General features: G+C 35.1%; 1 protein-coding gene across 9 annotated transcripts in view; it reads left to right on the top strand.

The window, feature by feature from the left end:
* ADGRL3 (adhesion G protein-coupled receptor L3) overlaps window positions 1-17,609 on the top strand; it is a 761,705-nt gene extending 744,096 nt beyond the window's left edge. For all 9 annotated transcript variants that reach the window (XM_079770921.1, XM_079770928.1, XM_079770927.1 and 6 more), the window contains one exon: window positions 16,366-17,609. In XM_079770921.1, coding sequence (XP_079627047.1) covers window positions 16,366-17,192 — 827 coding nt within the window. In that variant the 3' untranslated portion in view covers window positions 17,193-17,609. The remainder of the gene's footprint in view (window positions 1-16,365) is intronic.
* Window positions 17,610-18,445: the final 836 nt, after the last annotated feature.

Raw genomic sequence — 18,445 nt, 5'->3', positions numbered from 1 at the left:
CAATGTATAACACTATCAAATTGGCAAAAATGTCAGTCAGACAATATCAAGTCCTTCCTAGAATCTGAGAAATATATACTGTTCATGGAAGTGTGAATTGGTATAAACACATTTAGTAGCATTTTGAAAATATGTTAACATAGGACCTCGTAATTTAACTTTTAAGTATTTATTGTAGAAAAATGTATGTGTCTGGACAAGAAGACATGTATACAGACAGTTAGTGCAAAACAGAGGAGAATAGAGTAGATAATCTCTATGGTTCACAACTCTAAAGCTCTGAATTACATATTAAAATAGAGGCAACACCTCTGGATTCAGCATATTTCATTTTTTATTGAACTAACAATAACCCAATCTGTACTCTGGAGAAAACATGTCATTGAAATCCATATTAATAGATTCCCAGTGAATGAATTAGCTATTAAAAGAAGCTAAAGTATTTCAGAATCATTTGAAAAAAAATTTAATAGGCTGGTTGATTAAATTTTAATAGCAAACTTGTTGGTTATTGAAAGTACACAGTGTGATAAATCAAGATGTCATCACTTCAATTTATGACTTCAGAAAAAAATGATGAAAGAGTTCTTGGCTTTCAAGAAAATATTTCTTCCTTGACACTTTGTAATTGAATTAATTATTTGAATACAAAGAGTAAAAAATAGAAAACTATGGTTTCTCTGGTTTTTAAAGTTACTTTAACTTTTTAAAAAATATATATTTTCATTGATTTCAGAGAGGAAGGGAGAGGGAGAGAGAGAAACATCAATGATGAGAGAGAATCACTAATGGGCTGCCTCCTGCACACCCCACACAGGGGATCCAGCCTGCAACCCAGGCATGTGCCCTGACCTGGAATTGAACCATGACCTCCTGGTTTATAGGTCAATGCTCAATCACTGAGCCACGCCGGCGGGGCACTTTATTTAACTTTTAAGTACAGCATGAAAATTATGTTAGTTTTATTATTATAAACATCTCAGTCTTGGTTTACGTGGCTGTCTCTGTTTTATAAAAAGACCTTTACAATTTAATCATTGCTTGCACTGTCTTTCTGTAGATTATTTGTTACATAGAAAAACAAAAAAAATGTTCGTATGGAAAATAATATAATAAATAAATAATACAAGAATAAGCTCTGTGTTTCGTGTACCCACAACTATAAACCCACGTTTGCCCCACCTGTATTTACTTGCACAAAATAAAGTCTCCACTATGGGCCAAAATTAAGGTGTGAAGACAAAAGCAGAGGCATTATTTAATCGTAACTCTGCTTTATCTATAACTGTGATTTATGTATATCAGCCAATGTATATAATGAAAATGACTCCATAAAAGAAAAGCATCAAATCAAGGGAGAGAGAATCAAGAGGGAATGGAATGAAGGATAATGTATCTTAAGGAAGAAATAATTGGCTGTTTAAAAGTGTTTTATTGAGGAAAAACAGAACATTTACCATCCTATATATTTATAAATTATAAGAATTTGAATATTGAGGCATATTGATATGTAACTGCTAAAAAAATGGCTGTATTGATTTGGTTCATTAGATTACTGCAGTCTTAACATACAAAATTTGGCCCATTCAGTATGATCAAATAAGAATGTAAGTATGTTGTTGTTTTTTAAATGAAGTGTGAGGAGCAGAGCAGAATGACAATTCAAGTTATTTTAAGAGATTTTCAGTATACCTTTGTTAGCCTGCTGTCAGGAAGAAATGTAGCTGGAATTATGTTTCTGAATGATATAATGCAGGTTCAGGTGGGATCCAACTGTCATCTTTCTTCAGATCTGTTCTTTACTTCAACATTTTAAAGCACAGTGATCTGCCTTAGATATTTTTCTCAGTCCTCAATTATACACTGTATGTGTCACATTGAACTCTCCTAGACACTGCTGTCATTCAGAGCCTCCCAATGTCAAAACACCTATTTTCATGGCCAGGCAATTGGTTAAAGTGTTGTCCTGTAAACCAAAAGGAGGTTTTGGGTTCATTTCCCCTTCAGGGCATGTACCTAGGTTGCTGCGGGTTCCATCCCCATTCCAATGTGTATGGAAGGCAACAGATGGATATATCTCTCTCTCTCTCCTCTCTTCTCTCTCTTCTCTCTCTCTCTCTCTCTCTCTCTCTCTCTCTCTCTCTCTCTCTCTTTCTCTCTCTCTCTCAAAATAACTAACTAACTAATTAAATAAATAAAGATAAACATATCCTGGAGTGAGGATTTTTTTAAAAAACACTTTTCTTAAAAGTGACTATGGCCCTAACCATTTTGGCTCAGTGAATAGAGTATCAGCCCGTGGACTGAAGAAGGGTTTCAGGTTCCGTTCTGGTCAAGGTCATGTACCTTGGTTGCTGGCTCAATCCTCAATAGGGGGCATGCAGGAGGCAGCTGATCCATGTTTCTTCACCCTTTCTCTCTGTAAAAATCAATAACATATATTTTTTAAAAATGGCTATGATTTTACACGTAATCTTTTTCAGTGGTTTTGGGGTCTGACTCAAGTAATTGTCAGAAAAAATGGTCCTAAGTTTTTCAAATGGAATATAAAAGTCCCATTTGCTTTGTATTACACTGGCATCAGAAATAAAAGATTTTGTGTAGGCCTTCTGTTGGCAGCTTTGTTGGTGATTCATGTATAATGAAATTCAATGTGAATTCCTTTTCCATAATTTTATTAAAGAACTAACCCTTGTTTCTTACAGCAAATAAGCAGGTATGAGTAGTCGATAGCCAGGATTTAGTGAGTCAGATAATTAAGGAACAACTATTTTTACATAGCCACTTTGAGCTTTCAGCTTTTTTTGCCCAATTTGAGCTTTATGTTTTGAGTCATGGGTTTATCCCCACCCTACTGATTATCTACAATTAGTATTGAGTGTTTATTTCTGCTTTAAACGTTTCAATATTATAGTACCTGGAATAATGTTAGAAGGAAATAAATGACATTAGGAATTGAATAATTGACACTGCTAAAAAAAGTACTCAAATTATAAAACTACATATAGTTCATAAAATGACTTTGTTTTAGTTTTAGATTCCCCCCTCCATGCCATAGAGTTCACATATGTGTTTTCCTTATTAAAGCAAATATTCATCAAGCTCACGGGACTATTCTGGACACTGGAAGTGAACAATGAAAAAAATACCTAGTCCTCCCTGCTTTCCTGGGGCTTACATTCCAGTGAAATTAGCACATAAACATTCTCTCACATAAGTAGGGTTGTAACTTTCTTCCTCCCCACCCCCAGCAGTAACTTACTTACATCTTCAAATTGACTAACCAGTAAGCTTAACTTTGCAGCTGAAAAACAGTGACAGATAGTCTGTAAACACTGATCTTCTTGGAAGTCTTCAGTGATTTCACAGCTATCAGAAGGGAAGTTTACAAATCAGAAGTTAGTTGGAGGGAAAAGGAGTAGACAGCGTGGACAGAACCTTGGAAAACAGCAGTCAGAATTCAAAGAAACCTGAGTAAATTGGGGAAACAACCAAGAAACAAACACAATAGACTTCAGCAGGCAAGCGAAATGCAGTGCAGCTCTAGAGAAAAGACCAAAGTAACTGCACATAAAAGGCAGAGCAAGACAGGTTCTGTGCAAGTTTGGCAACAAGATGTGTTTTTTGTTTGTTTGTTTTGTTTTGTTTTATTAAGCACGTGAGTGCCACCGTTCAAGGTGTCATTGACGTGCCTAAATACGAGTGGGGAGTACAGGGACCCTGTGGTAATAACTCCTAGGAAAATTGCACTTATTTTGGATGGGGACAGAAAGAATGACCTCTTTAGGTCACTGAAAGCCCTGAGTGTCCGTAAAGCATGAAAAAGGATTGACTTCTTTCACCCTGTGAATCAAATGAGGAACAATTGGTTGGTTACTCCAACACATCCCTCCTTTGAACTAGCAAACCCATAGAGGTTATTGGTGACTATTTATACTTCTTGTGAAACATGAATTCTCACACTTTATATTCTACTTTGGATTTCCTGTGACTGAGCCCTCACTTAAATTATAACTCTCCATTTTCAGGACTAAAGTTTCTTTCAGTGACATTAATTGCTTTGGTTTCAGATGATGGGTGAAGTATAAAAGTGAGTGATTGTAAAAAAGCAACTTAAAGTATGCTTCTGTTTCTATCAGCAAAGGGTCCTTAATAGCAACAATAAAAATGAAAATGTTTAAGTTTTAAGTTATTTTTGGTGAGGTTTTATGTGGTTTTGAGTTGAACAGAACACAGGTGGATCTCCCGTTATGACTGCATGTCACTCATTAGGGCTGTAGATAATGAACTGATTCTGGATTGCACCCAGTTTGGGGAAGCACCTTACCAAAGCCATGGAGCTGAGAGACTGAATATTGTTCTATTTAGCCAACATGGTGTCATAGCACAGTTGTATACTGATAGCATTTCTACTATTGTTGTTGGCCTTCTCACCTTACCAGGAATTGATCACAAATAAAATTAACTTTAAAAACTCAGTCCTTGACCTGGCTGGGTGCTCAGTTGTTTAGAGCGACCTCAGGTAAACAAATAGGTTGTAGATTTGATTCCTGATCACAGCACATACTCAGGTTGTGGGTTCAATCCCCAGTTGCCGTGCGAATGGGAGGCAACCAATAGATGTTTCTTTCTTACATCGATGTTTCTCTCTCCCTTTCTCTCTAAAACCAATAAAAACATGACCTTGTGTAAGAATAAATAATAAAATAAAATAAAATAAAATAAAATAAAATAAAATAAAATAATAAAATAAAATAAAAATCTCAGTCTTCCTACAAGTCTGCAAAATAGGAAGATCACTTGAATAAAACATTTTTAAGTTATATTTGGAGAAGAAACTCAGTCTTTATTTATAAAAGTACTTCAAAGTATATCCATATTTTTAAAAACATTTAGAAAAATCTAAAAAATAATTTTATGCTACAAAAGATATAACCAGATGGATTATCTATAAAAATTTGGATAGCTTCACTATAATTTTATTATGGAACTTCATTTTGGTATGATTACAGTTTATTTTGTTGTTTATTCTTAGATTTTTATAAACTGCATGATAAAAAAACAAAACAAAATATTGAGTCACCAACTTCTTGCTTATGCTTGATCCATCCAAACTCAATGGTTTCCTTATTTTAAAGCACAGATTATATTATTTTTAAAGTATTTTATATTTCATTTAATTTTTATTTAGATATAATTGACGTATAACATTATATTAGTCTAAGGAATGCAAAATAATGATTCGATATTTGTTTATTTTTCAAAGTGATCACCCCAATGAGTCCTACATAGTTACAAAACTTACTTTCTTGTAATGAGAACACTTGTGCAGATCATGGTCCTTTACATCAATATAGAAATACTAGAAGCCCGTTGCACAAAGTTTCGTGCAATAGACTTTTCCTTCACCTGGCTGCCGGCACCAGTTTTCCGCCAGCAGCAGTTTTCCTCTGGCCACCCGCTGATCAGAGTGCCTCCAGCCAGCACAATCGGCCACCCCGAGAGGAACTCCGATCGTGAGGTGCTCCGATCGGCAGGTGGCCAGAGGAAAACTGCTGCTGGCGGAAAACTGGAGCCGGCAGCCACGCAATCGGCCACCCCGAGTCCCCACCCCCTGCTCCTACCGCCAGCCGATCGGCCACCCTGAGTCCCGCCCCCTGCGCCTCCAGCCGGCCCAATCGTGGGTGTAGTGGAGTGATGCAATTTGCATATTACCTTTTTATTATGTAGGATACACTGAGTGGCCAGATTATTATGATCTCTGAATGCATAATAATCTGGCCATTCAGTGTATATCCTATATAATAAAAGGCTAATATGCAAATTGTCCCCTTGACCAGGAGTTCAACCAGCAGGCAGGCCAGCCAACCGCCCATGTCCCCTCACCCTGGCCAGGCTGGCCGGAACCCACCCATGCATGAATTTATGCACCAGGCCTCTAAAATACACACACACACACACACACACACACACACACACACACACACACAGTGGCCAGATTATTATGCATTCAGAGATCATAGTAATCTGGCCACACAGTGTGTGTGTGTGTGTGTGTGTGTGTGTGTGTGTGTGTGTATATATATATATATATATATATATATATATATATATATATCACATATGAGTATTTTATTTTATAAACAGTATGAAGCAAGAGAAATAGTAGCAGGCAATTTTCTTAGCCTACTGTTTGTTTTCCAGTTAGTTCGAATTAAATAATGTGTGGTAATGGAGAGAAATGTGTAGCTATGTGGATATAAATTCCAGCCATAAAGATTTTACCCCGTTATTTGATCTTTGAGAGAAAATAAAGAATATAAACAATTTTATATTTTTTAGATTTTTACCCTAGTTCAATATATTAAAATGCTTACATCTTTCATTTCCTATTTAAATGCTTATTTAGAGTAATTTTAGAAAGTAATTATTTATATTAGATGAATAACTTTCCTTTTTACTCCCAAAATAGGCTAGAGTAATAAATATATAGTAGCAGGTATAACTTACATGTAATTTGTTTTTTAAAAATATTATGTAGACCAAATCCTACCTCTAACTATTATTCTGAAATTTGTGTAACATCAACAATATCCATGTTTAAGATTTACAATATTCCATTTCTTATCTGAAAGGCACTATAGCCAACACTTTTTAAGCTTTACTTATTAATTTTTCATATATTTAATTTATTAATGGGAAACAATATCCTGATAGACCTATTATATGATAAATTGATTATCTGTCTGAAACATTACCTGTGTGAAAACATTTACATATACATGTTGTACAACTTCAGCAAATAGTCATCAAGTACTTAGTGAAGAATTCGATGATAGTTCTATGCTCATTCTTGGCAGGATGTGTAAGATGCAAACACATGGCTTATTTTCTGAAAGAATTGAAACTTTCCAGCTCTAGAGATCTGATAAGTTATATTGTCCTTTAAATCAAAAGGTGTTCACTATCCAATTTTGATGTTAAAATATTTGCTATATGACGAAGAATTTACTATGTGGGAAAGAGCTATAATTTCAAAAAAAGTTAAAACTCTCAGGCTAAATTTTCTCTTCTCGTTTTTTACCATTTTCTACAAATGACTAAATGTTCTTGTTTATTCATTCAGTATCAATTACTTTTTATTGAGACTAGAGACCCAGTGCACAAAATTGTACACTTGTAGGGTCCCTATCGGCTATTGGCTGCCGGCCGGGTTCTCCCTCCTTTCCCCCAGCTGGCCCCGCCCCCTGATCGAACTCCTGGATAACCTCCTGTTGGAGGGCACAATTTGCATACTACGCTTTTATTATATAGGATCATTGTGGATTCACTTGCAGTTATATGAAATAATACGGAGATCATTTACTTTTAACTAGGTTTCCCTCAATAAATATCTTGTAAAACTATGTTGTAATATCACAGCTAGGATATTGACATTAATACAGTCTACCCATCTAATTCAGATTTCTTCAATATTTCTTATATTTAATTGTATTTGTGTGTGTGTTTGTTTAGTTCTATGCAATTCTACCAGAAGAGTAAGTTTTTGTGTACACCACCACAATCAAGATCCAGAGTAGTTCTATTACCACAAGATGCCTCATGTTGCCCTTGTATGGCCATACCCACTGAAACCCCCTTCCATTTCTAACCCCTTTCAATCACTAATCTTTTCTCCATTTTATAATTTTGTCATTTCAAGAATATTATGTATATAACTTAATCATACAATATATAACCTTTAGGATTATCTTTTTTACTCAGTATAATTCCCTACTGATTCATGCACTTTAATATTATATTAATAATTTGTTCATTTTTATTGCTGAGTAGTGTTCGATGGTATGAATGCATCACAGATTGTTTAACCTATTCACCAGTTGAAGGACGTCTTGGCTGTTTCCCATTATGAGCTGTAACAAATAAATCTAGCATGAACATCCATATGCAGGTTTTTGTATAACTATCAATTTTCATTTCTCTGGGATAAAAGTCCAAGGGTACAACTGGGGAGATAGTATGGTAATTGTACTTTTAGTTTTAGTTTTATAAGAAACTGCCAAACCTTTTTCCAGAGTAGCTATACTGTTTTACAATCCCACCAGCAAAATATGAGTCATTCAATTTCTCATCAATCTTGCCATCATTTGATATTGTCACCATTTTTATTTTAAGTATTTTATTTTAAGTATGCCATCTTTATATCCTCTTCCAAGAAATGTCTCTTCATCCTTTTGGCCCATTTCTAATTCAAGTATTTTATGTGTGTATGTGTGTTATTGGCTGGTTTTTTTATTGTTGACTTTTGAGAGTTCTTTCTATATTCCAGATACTAGCTCTTTGTTGGATTGTAAATATTTGTAAGTTTGTTTGCAAATATTTTCTCCTCATCTATAGATTATATTTTCATTCCCTAATATATATGTATATTGAAATTAGCATATACTAGTGTGTTGAACCTATTCCTATACAACTTGTGTTTTCCTTTCCTCAGTCATTTTTTTCTTTCTTCATCATCTATCATAAATACACATTCTGCCTATCATTTCCATACATGCCCTAATTATATTTAATAAAACTGATACTCTAATTTTTTGCTTTATTGTTAAATGGCTTTGGAGGGTGGGAGGTTGCAACTCATAATGATGTTATGTTAGAAACTAAGAGTTGAAAAAATATAGTTTTGTTACTTTGCTCTGCCAAAGTCCAAACAACCAGTTGGAAAATGGAAAATATAATTATACTTGATACCATGAAGTTATTATTTTTAAATATTTTAAAATAATACCTATATTATCATTGTATCATATTTGTCAGTTCACCTAATTAGTATGCTATGGTGTACTAATAAGAGTGATTATTTTATTTTATTTCAATTTAAATAATGGCTCTTCCTAAAATTTTGGAAAATGTCAAATTCTTCTGTTGTGTCTATAACTGCTCTCCAAATGAATGTTTTAAATGTTGCCTTTTATTCTTTTTTTACTTTTATTGAAAACAACCCAGTGGTTTCTGTGTCTGAGGGGATGTTTGTTTAATTTTAGCTTTTCTTTCTTTGTTTTTAACTTTTTTTCAACTTTATTTTGTGTTTTGTTTGTATGGAAGGTGGTATTTTGCTTTATGTTATTTTATTTTTAGCAAGCATGGGAATATATACTTGCTTATTCTTTGGAAAAAAGAACACCCTAAATGTGGCTTAATCAACATTGTAAGTCATTTTATTTCTTCCCCATTGACTTGGATATGTGCATTATTGGAAATGTGTGCTTTAGCGGCATATATTTTTTTAGTCTAATTAGCTGCCTGCCTGTAATCAGGACTATATCAACTGTTGTCATTCTAAATGTTTCCTTTCTTTTTTTCAAACACATTTGCCTGATTGACCTGTTTTTTTCTCTGTCTTTCTATGGGGCTGCTCCAGGAGCCATGGCTAATCATCTTATAAGCAATGCTCTGCTTCGTCCGCATGGTACTAACAATCCCTATAATACATTGCTTGGGGAACCGGCGGTCTGTAACAACCCTTCTGTCAGCATGTACAACGCACAAGGTGTGCTGGAGTTTATCTTAATTTTTTTCAAGTCAGAGTCCCATTTTATGTAGCTTTTATGGCCACATTCTATTTTTCTTTCCTTCCTCCTGCCTTTTCTTTCTTTTGGAAGCAGACACACAGATTCCTTTCACCTTCTACCCCTCTTGGCGCTTTTATTTTCCATTTTCCTTAGGTTTTTTTCATAGTAAGAAACGGATTCCTTTCTTCTGATAAACAAATGCTTGATTCATCAATATGTGTTTGTTTCTTTGTAATGTTATAAAATGTGTTGTGGCTTGTTGGTCCTTTTCTTGTTGTTGATTGATTTTGAGAAATGTTGTATTTACCTCAGGTAAGTAAGATAAAGGGACGCTTGAACCACTAGTCTTAATGTTATAAGGTTAAATAAATAATCATACTCTGTTATACCGTGAAGCACACTCTAGGCACAAAGCTCCAGCACTGATGAAAGCATTCCTATGGACTCCAGGGGAAATTACATTAAACATGGAGGAAAGAACAGTGAACTGAACAGTAGCAGTTCAGGTTCTACCCCAGCTTTCTATGGTCCATATGAGCTGGTTCATGAAGGTCCCCAAATCCTTTTTCTATTGTTAAAAACGAGCCCTTTGAATATGGTTCCTCTGAATTCTATGGTTTTAAATGACATAAAGTTTAATTGTGCCCTGGCCAGTATGGCTCAGTTGGTTGGGCATTATCCTGTGCAACGAAAGGTTGCTCGTTCGATTCCTGGGACTGGAGACAGCAATTGATGTTCTGCTCGAACATCAGTGTTTCCTTATCACTTTCCCTTTTCTTCCTCCCTCTCTAAAAATTAATTTAAAATCTTTAAAAAAATTAATTTATCAAGCAAAAAGCATAAATCTCTTTAAAGAATTTATAATATTAAAGTGAAGACATTGAAAATACCAATATATCATATGTAAAGAGACCACAAGAAAATAATATCCAAATAAAAGTTTTATAATCCTAGTCAGATCTACTTATTTAAAGTTATATTTGAAAGAAAATTCACTATGAGACAGAGATGTCCAAGATTCCTTCAAGTTAGATGTGATAGATTAGGAGAATTTAACATTTCCAGGTGATTTTGAATAAAATGTATATTAATCCTCTGTGAGAATCTTTGTGGGAGGTTTTGGTTTGTTTTACCTTCTCAGTCAGAGGTAAAAGATTAGGGGCATAATTAGTGGCTAAAATTTGGTGTGAATACCCATTCCAGAAAAGTATGTTTGCTTCAGCATGGCCATTGGGTGTCTAAAACCATCTGACCTTCCCAGGTGACCTTGCCAAATAAAAAGGATGCTTTTAAATTGTTTCTAAATATCAAAGTCAGTAATCCAGAAGTGACTTCAGGAATACAGTCAAATTGTTTGTCAATTCGATAAAATAATTAAGCAAACTTTACATTTTATTGCCTTAAGGCCCATGCATCCAAGAAGCATAGAATTTTAGAATCAAAAGAAGGAACAGGTTCATTAGGTCCTCCTTATGACATTCCTAAAGTGCGTTCTCTAATATGGCCCTTCCCAGCTCAGGATTTCATATACTGTGACTCTTGAACAAGAGGAGTTAGAAGCGCCCAACCCCCTATGCAGTCAAAAATCTGCATATAACTTTTGACACCCCCAAAACTTAACTGCTAATAGCCTCCTGTATTCTAGAAGCATCAGCAATGGCATACACAAGATATTAACTCTTAGTGTGTATGTTGTATCAAATAGTGTAGTCTTACAATCAAGCTAGAGAAAAGAAAATGTTATTACGAAAATCATGAGAAAATATATTTACAGTATTTATTTTAAAAAAAATTCACTTAATATGTGGACCTACACAACTCAAATCCATGTTGTTCAATGGTCCACTGCATTCAACTGCTGAATTGCTCCTTTTGTTTTATATATTTTTTTTCCTTCCACCGAGCTGAAGTTTGCCTCTGGTCATGATGCTTGGATTTGCCCTCTAGAGCAAAGAGCACAGCATTCTGCTCCACGTTGCAGTCCTTTAAATACTTGAAAGCAGCTAACCTGTCTTCTTTTAGTCCTCTATTTCCCTGGAAAAATAACTCAATGCCATCAATGTGAAATAGTTTCTAGGTCCTTCTTCATGGTCACCCTCCCCGCCCCCCCACCCAAATTTTCTCTCATTTGTTAATGTCCCTATTTCATTGTAGCGCTCAATAAAGTATATTTTGCCCAATGCACCAGATGTAGTTTGGCAGAACTGTTTAGCAGACCTCATAACGGCCTTTTTTTAAAAATGTGAGCTATGTGACAGATAACTGTGTCATCATAAAGATTTTAAAGTGTGCTGACAGGAAGTTTTAAGTGATGCTAAATGAAGATTTATAGCACATCTGCAAATTAAACCTATTCCACATTCTTCACACAAAGACTTGTTGGAAATTGTTTTAAAACTAGCAACAAATTTAGGTAGCATTTTGTTTCAATTTTTTATTATTCTGATATAGTTTCTAGTGTCTTATATAATGAAAAATTTAATAATTATTATTCTATATGTTTTTCCTGATTCAGTATCTGCTTTCTTCACTTATTTTCTTTTTATTGCTCTCCCAAATTAGGAGATTTTTCTAAGGATGAAACACTTCTGTAAACATTATCAAAATGAAATTCCATGATGCAAAAGTTAAAATAAAATATATATATTGAAAGTTTATTTCTGTGGAATTTATTACTGGATATTGCTACTAAGATTATCAATAAATATACAAAGGATTCTTCTGAATGGATTTGGGGTTTATGCCAGTAAATTAAATTAATTCTACTGAATTTTCTTAATCATAAGATAGCCAATAATTTTATTCATGTTTTTCAGAGTCAGAAGTGTAATTGTTCAGCTATTTGATGCTTAAATATTTTTAAGATGTTAATAAACTATGGTAGTGCTTAATATAATTCTTTTTACAATTGACCCAAAATAAATCTTGGTGATTGTCATTTGCTACTAATCTTATGCTTTCAGATGAATGCACTTATATTCTTACTGGCAAGGTGAAATCTTACATGAAATATAGGTGGCTCGGTATGTACGGGAGTGGTTTATGTTGAAGTACCACTTAGTTCTGTTCTTTGGGTCCTCTGATTCAGTTGCACCAATGCCATCCAAGCAAAGAAGCATTCAGATTTAAACTACCCGTTTTTGTTTGTAATGCCTTTATTTAAAATATGTAAAGATGTGTTTATAATGGTACTGAAGCATATTGTTAGGAATAATGATGAATAATATTTTTTATTATATTGGATTTAGAATGTCTTTGGAAATATTTAAAACTTCATGCATAGTATTCTGGACCATTATCTTTTTGTCAATATTGGAAAATTCAATTTTTGTAAGACCAATTTCATTATATATAAACCTGTCAACAAAACATAATATTAGAGAGGAGGTCATGATTTTATAAAATAATGTACATTTTAAAGTAATTTAATTCAATTCTAAAACTTCAAAGACAGTTCCATCCTTAGGATGGGATATAGCGAAGAATACATTATACATTATAGTTGGTAAGAATACAAGGTCATATTATAAAATATATAAATAAATAGTCAAAGCCCAAGGCAGATGTGAAGAGAACGAGATGGCAGTATCCAGAGCAAATCCAGAAGATTTCCTTTCTGGTCCCAGTTCTGCCACTCGGTGCAGGGTGGTTAGATAAGGCGCGGTCTCTCTTTGGCCGCAGTTTCCCCATCTCTGAAAAGCAGGGATTGAACGTGTGCTTTCTAGTTCTAAAATTCTGTCACTTAAGGAGGGAGCTATAATGAGCCTACAAAGGATTTCCCCCTGTGCTTTACTGGTTTGGCTTTCTGTTTCCAGTTCTCTTTCTAAAGCTATTTTGAAAATGTAAAAGAAATTCCTCTGCATCTTGAAATATTGTTGGTCTTTTGCCGAGAACCAAATAAACATTTAAAGTACACACACCTTATTTCTAAAGCAGTGGTTAAATTCTAATAAGCCAGAATCTCTTGAAATGATCTAGCCCAGTGAATTTGCAGGAGTATTTGTGTGTGTGATGATGATTTAACCTTCCTGTACACAGAATCACAAAGAGCAGTTCTTTTGACCTGATTAAAATATGGGGTTTTTTAGAAACCTAATTTCACTAGGATTGTTTTTAATGGATCAGCTCAAAAATGTTTGATTGCATATGATTGTGCAGCAACCCAGAAGAAAACGATATTGATGGTGGTATTCCCCCCTCCCTCACATTTTCTTGATACAGAATAATGATTGGATTTAACCTTTTTCTTTCTCCATAGTTATACAACTTTTGAACATGAGCTCCAGAAATGACAGTATTGATCAGTATTATTCACAAATGATAAGAATCATTTATATAGGTACAGTAGGGGAAAGATAATCTTTGTACATGGAAAGAGAAGATAAGTACGGGAAAAATTATGAAAACCTTCAACTATAGTCTCTCTGTATATAAGCTAAAAACTTTATAATTTTGCTGAAAAATTTTTAAAGTTAAATAACATTTCTTAGATGTGGGAATTTTCTAACATACACACACACACACACATTCCTCAAATATTTATTTTCCTTGGTTGGTGTGGTAATCTTAACTTAAAAAAAAGTGTATTTGTTTGAAATTTACAAACTATAGAAACGCTTATTAAAGACTCATTTTACTAGCATGTTTTAAGGTGGGGTTCTTATTTTCTGACTAACATTTCAGTATTTTTAATTATGATAAACCATGTAACACAGACTCATGAATTTTGGGGCAGTGAAAATTATTTCCTTTGACTCTTTTTTCTGCATATCATCAATTTGCTTTTTACTCATGTTTCTTCTACTGTCGCTGTAAGCTTACTTGTTGTTTTTTCTTTCCTTTTCTTCATGCTGTCGTTTAGAGCCCTACAGAGAGACAAGTATGGGAGTAAAGCTAAACATTGCATATCAAATGTAATTTTTTTTAGTTCACTTTTATTGCATCACATATAGATGATGTAGTTATTAAAAACAGTTCATCTCACAATTTAAAAACTAAAGAACCTATGAATTGACTTATATAAATATATGTTAATAGAGATTAGACGCTTTTGTTGTCTGATTCTTTTACTGTGTCACATAATCAACATAGTTGTTAAGTCTCATGTAATGTTTGTGTGAGTTAAATTGTTTTTAAATTAAGCATTTGTTTTTGCTAATTCATAAACTTTTAATTTTTATTAGTACATTTCATCATACAAATATATGTCATAAGCAACATGACCACTTTAATTTTACTATGGCTGTTTTCAACCCGTACCTAATGCATTGACAACAGAAATAATAAACATGTTTCAATGCATCAGTCACGCGACCATAACCATCAAGCCTACCATAGCAGCCTCTGCAGCAGCCGTCACCCATCACATATGGCCCTTTAAAAAGCATTTACTTTTTTTTCCTTAACATTGTGGATTTGTCTACAAGATACCTTATAACATGAAAATAAATCGCTTCACCCTATGTCTGTGATGGCTGCTTTTTAATGTATTTTATGCACTGCTGTTCTTGAAAACTGTGTTACTTGAATACAGAGTATCATCAGAAGTCTATCTAAAAATTGACCAATTTGGGACACTTTATTTAAGCCAGCAGTGAACTAGTTCAGTTTTGATAAACAATTGCATCACAGATATAGAATGAATGCTATATTTTCACAAGTTAGCAGTACATTGAGAAGTTTAATGAATTATTCAATTAATTGTTCGATAAAGAAATACTCTTTCTTATTTACCACTATTGGTCGAATGTTTGTGTTTGATTTGCTTTTGTGGTTGCAATTGAAGAGATTTATGGAATTCTAGATTCTTGGATTTCTGTTCATTCAAGAGAATGCAAAAACCTTGAATAAGCATGTGGTCAAATTTATTTCACTATAGCAGTTTCTTCCCAGAATACAATGTTTAATCAATCTCTTTTTATACCTAAAGTTTAATATATACACAAAGTAATCACTCATTATGAAATGGAAACTTTAATTTTCACACTATGTCTTTAGGAACCAGATCACATTCTTTTGTATTATTATTTTAATGACCCTAAATAATTACTAATGGGTTAATATGTAATAGCAACCAAAGTGCTTATAGCAGGAAAAAAAGTAGAAAGTAAAGACAAATATTTTTCTTTTGAAAGTTCCTATGTGCAAATTATTTTGATGTGCCACTCATTTGACTAAACATGATTTTATGACTACCTCATTCTGACAAATTTAACATAATCCTTTTGTGGTTTCGTATGTTGGGATTACTTTTAATATTACAGAATTATATAACAAATTATTAGAAAGTGCTTGATTCATTTACTTTGACCAGTATATTCAAAGTACCACACAGGAATTATGTTACTATTATACCTATTCCAATGTTAAGACAACATGTAAAATTAAAGGTAACTAATTACTGAATTGACTTTGATGTGTATAAATTGAAAGCTATGAATGATTATACCAAAGTTTTGCTTTTTTTTTTTTTTCTAAATTGTAATTAAATAGGCTTCAGATAATTTTAGGCAATGTGTGTAAATTGCAAATTCATAGCTTTTTTTTTTTTCCTTTTTAAGATTTATTTTAAATAGTTCTTTTCCAATTATAAGATTTCTATCAATTGTCCAAGTATATATAGATGTGTACATTAAATTAGTGTGTTTTTTTTTTACTTCCAAACATTTTATACCTAAATAAAAATGCTAGCAATTTATACATACTTCGCAGTGCTATGTTTTTGCTTTTGTGTCTGTGTGTGTTCGGTGGCCAGTTGGCTAGCGATGTCATAGCGTCTTGTCCTGTTTTTCAGAGGGGCTTCTGAACAATGCCAGGGATACAAGTGTCATGGATACTCTACCACTGAATGGTAACCATGCCAACAGCTACAGCCTCGCCAGTGGCGAATACCTGAGCAACTGTGTGCAAATCATAGACCGGGGCTACAGCCACAACGAGACGGCCCTGGAGAAAAAGATCCTGAAGGAACTCACTTCCAACTACATCCCTTCCTACCTGAACAACCACGAGCGCTCCTGCGAGCAGAACAGGAACCTGATGAACAAGCTGGTGAACAACCTGGGCGGCGGCGGCGGCGGCGGCGGCGGCGGCGGGGGCAGCGACGAGGACGCCATCGTCCTGGATGACGCCACCTCCTTCAGCCACGAGGAGAGCCTGGGCCTGGAACTCATCCACGAGGAATCCGATGCCCCCTTGCTGCCCCCACGGATTTACTCCGCGGAGAACCACCAGCCACACCACTACCCGCGGAGGCGGATCCCCCAGGACCACAGCGAAAGCTTCTTCCCTTTGCTCACCAACGAGCACACCGAGGAGCTGCCGTCGCCCCCCAGGGACTCCCGCTACACCAGCATGCCCGCCCTGGCCGGGGTGCCCGCCGCCGAGAGCGTCACCACCAGCACCCAGACCGAAGCCCCGCCGGCCAAGGGGGGCGACGCCGAAGACGTTTACTACAAAAGCATGCCAAACCTGGGCTCCAGAAACCACATCCATCAGCTGCACACCTACTACCAGCTGGGGCGCGGGAGCAGCGATGGGTTCATCGTGCCCCCCAACAAAGACGGGAGCCCTCCGGAGGGCAGCGCCAAAGGACCCGCTCACCTGGTCACTAGCCTCTAGAAGATGACGGATGGACACCATCCACACTGCTCCCACCTTGGGGGGGGGGGGGGGGGGGCGGCCCCGAGGCGCTCCGAGCCGTGGGAATGATGTGTGCTCCTCGGTCCTGATGCTGTTCGTGAATGACAACCACAGACTGTCAGACTTCTTTCTTTCTTTCTATTATTTTTTCTCTTTTTAAACTGGGATTTTTAGGTCAGCCCAGGGGAGAAAGGTAACTGCTGAACGCCCCCCCTGCGCCCTCTCCTTTCCTGCCCTTTCCCCCCTCAGACGGAGACTTCATTATGTTAATGAACGAGATAGGAAGCAAACCTGTGGCCTTGTTGACCATGCTGTGTTGGTTCTAACATCTCTGATGCTCTGTTACTACAATGACAAGGACCTGATGTTTTGTTGTGTTGTTTTTTTTTTTTTTTTTTTTTTTTTAAAAAAAGGCCAGAAAGCGTTGTTTGAAATTAGTAACAGAGCTGCATCTAGATTGGAGTGCTGCACAAACAAACATAAAAGCAAAGCAAACCTGGATCACCTAGTGTTTTGTAGTCACGCACAGCCTGGGTTCACCGCAGCGGGAATAGCTGGGGTATGCAAAAGTCAAACAACACAATACATAGCGAAACGGAGGGGAATTCTAGAATTATATGCTAGATGCATATTTTATGATTTGCTGTATTAACTGATGATAAAACTAATGGCAGAAAAAAAAATTGAACAATTTCTATGTAATGTACAGATACTAGCATTGCACATATAGTCTGCTTTCTGTTCCTCCAGAATTTGAGTCCTGTTAATGTAGTGCAAAAAAAAAAAAAAAAAGAAAAAAAGAAAAAAAAAAAGAGAGAGAGACATTTTCTTTTTCTTTCGTGCTGGTCTTGCAAGTTTGTCTACCAGTAAGAGAGCAAAGTTTCCTTCCTTTCGCTTTTGTTTTCTTTCTTTCTTCATTTTTTTTTCTTTTCTTTCCTTTTCTTTTTTTCCTTTTTTTTGCCTATTTTCTTTAAAATGTCACCTGGCAAAAATAAACAAATAAATAAATAATAAATAAATAAATAAATGAAACTATCACTTTATAAGAATCATTTTCTAGTAATGCAAACAAATTATTTTTTACAAAAAAAAATAAAATAAATAAAATTAGACTTCCTTCCTCACTATATATCTTTATTCAGTCAGAATATTTCCAAGAGCATTTTTTTGCAAATTAGAGCAGGACAAACTTTTATGTTTACGGTGCACATCTGTTGTAATGCAAGCATATT

This window comes from Cnephaeus nilssonii (assembly GCF_951640355.1).
Source record: "Cnephaeus nilssonii genome assembly, chromosome: 1".
NCBI lineage: Eukaryota > Metazoa > Chordata > Mammalia > Chiroptera > Vespertilionidae > Cnephaeus > Cnephaeus nilssonii.
This window is presented reverse-complemented; position numbering and strand designations above follow the sequence as displayed.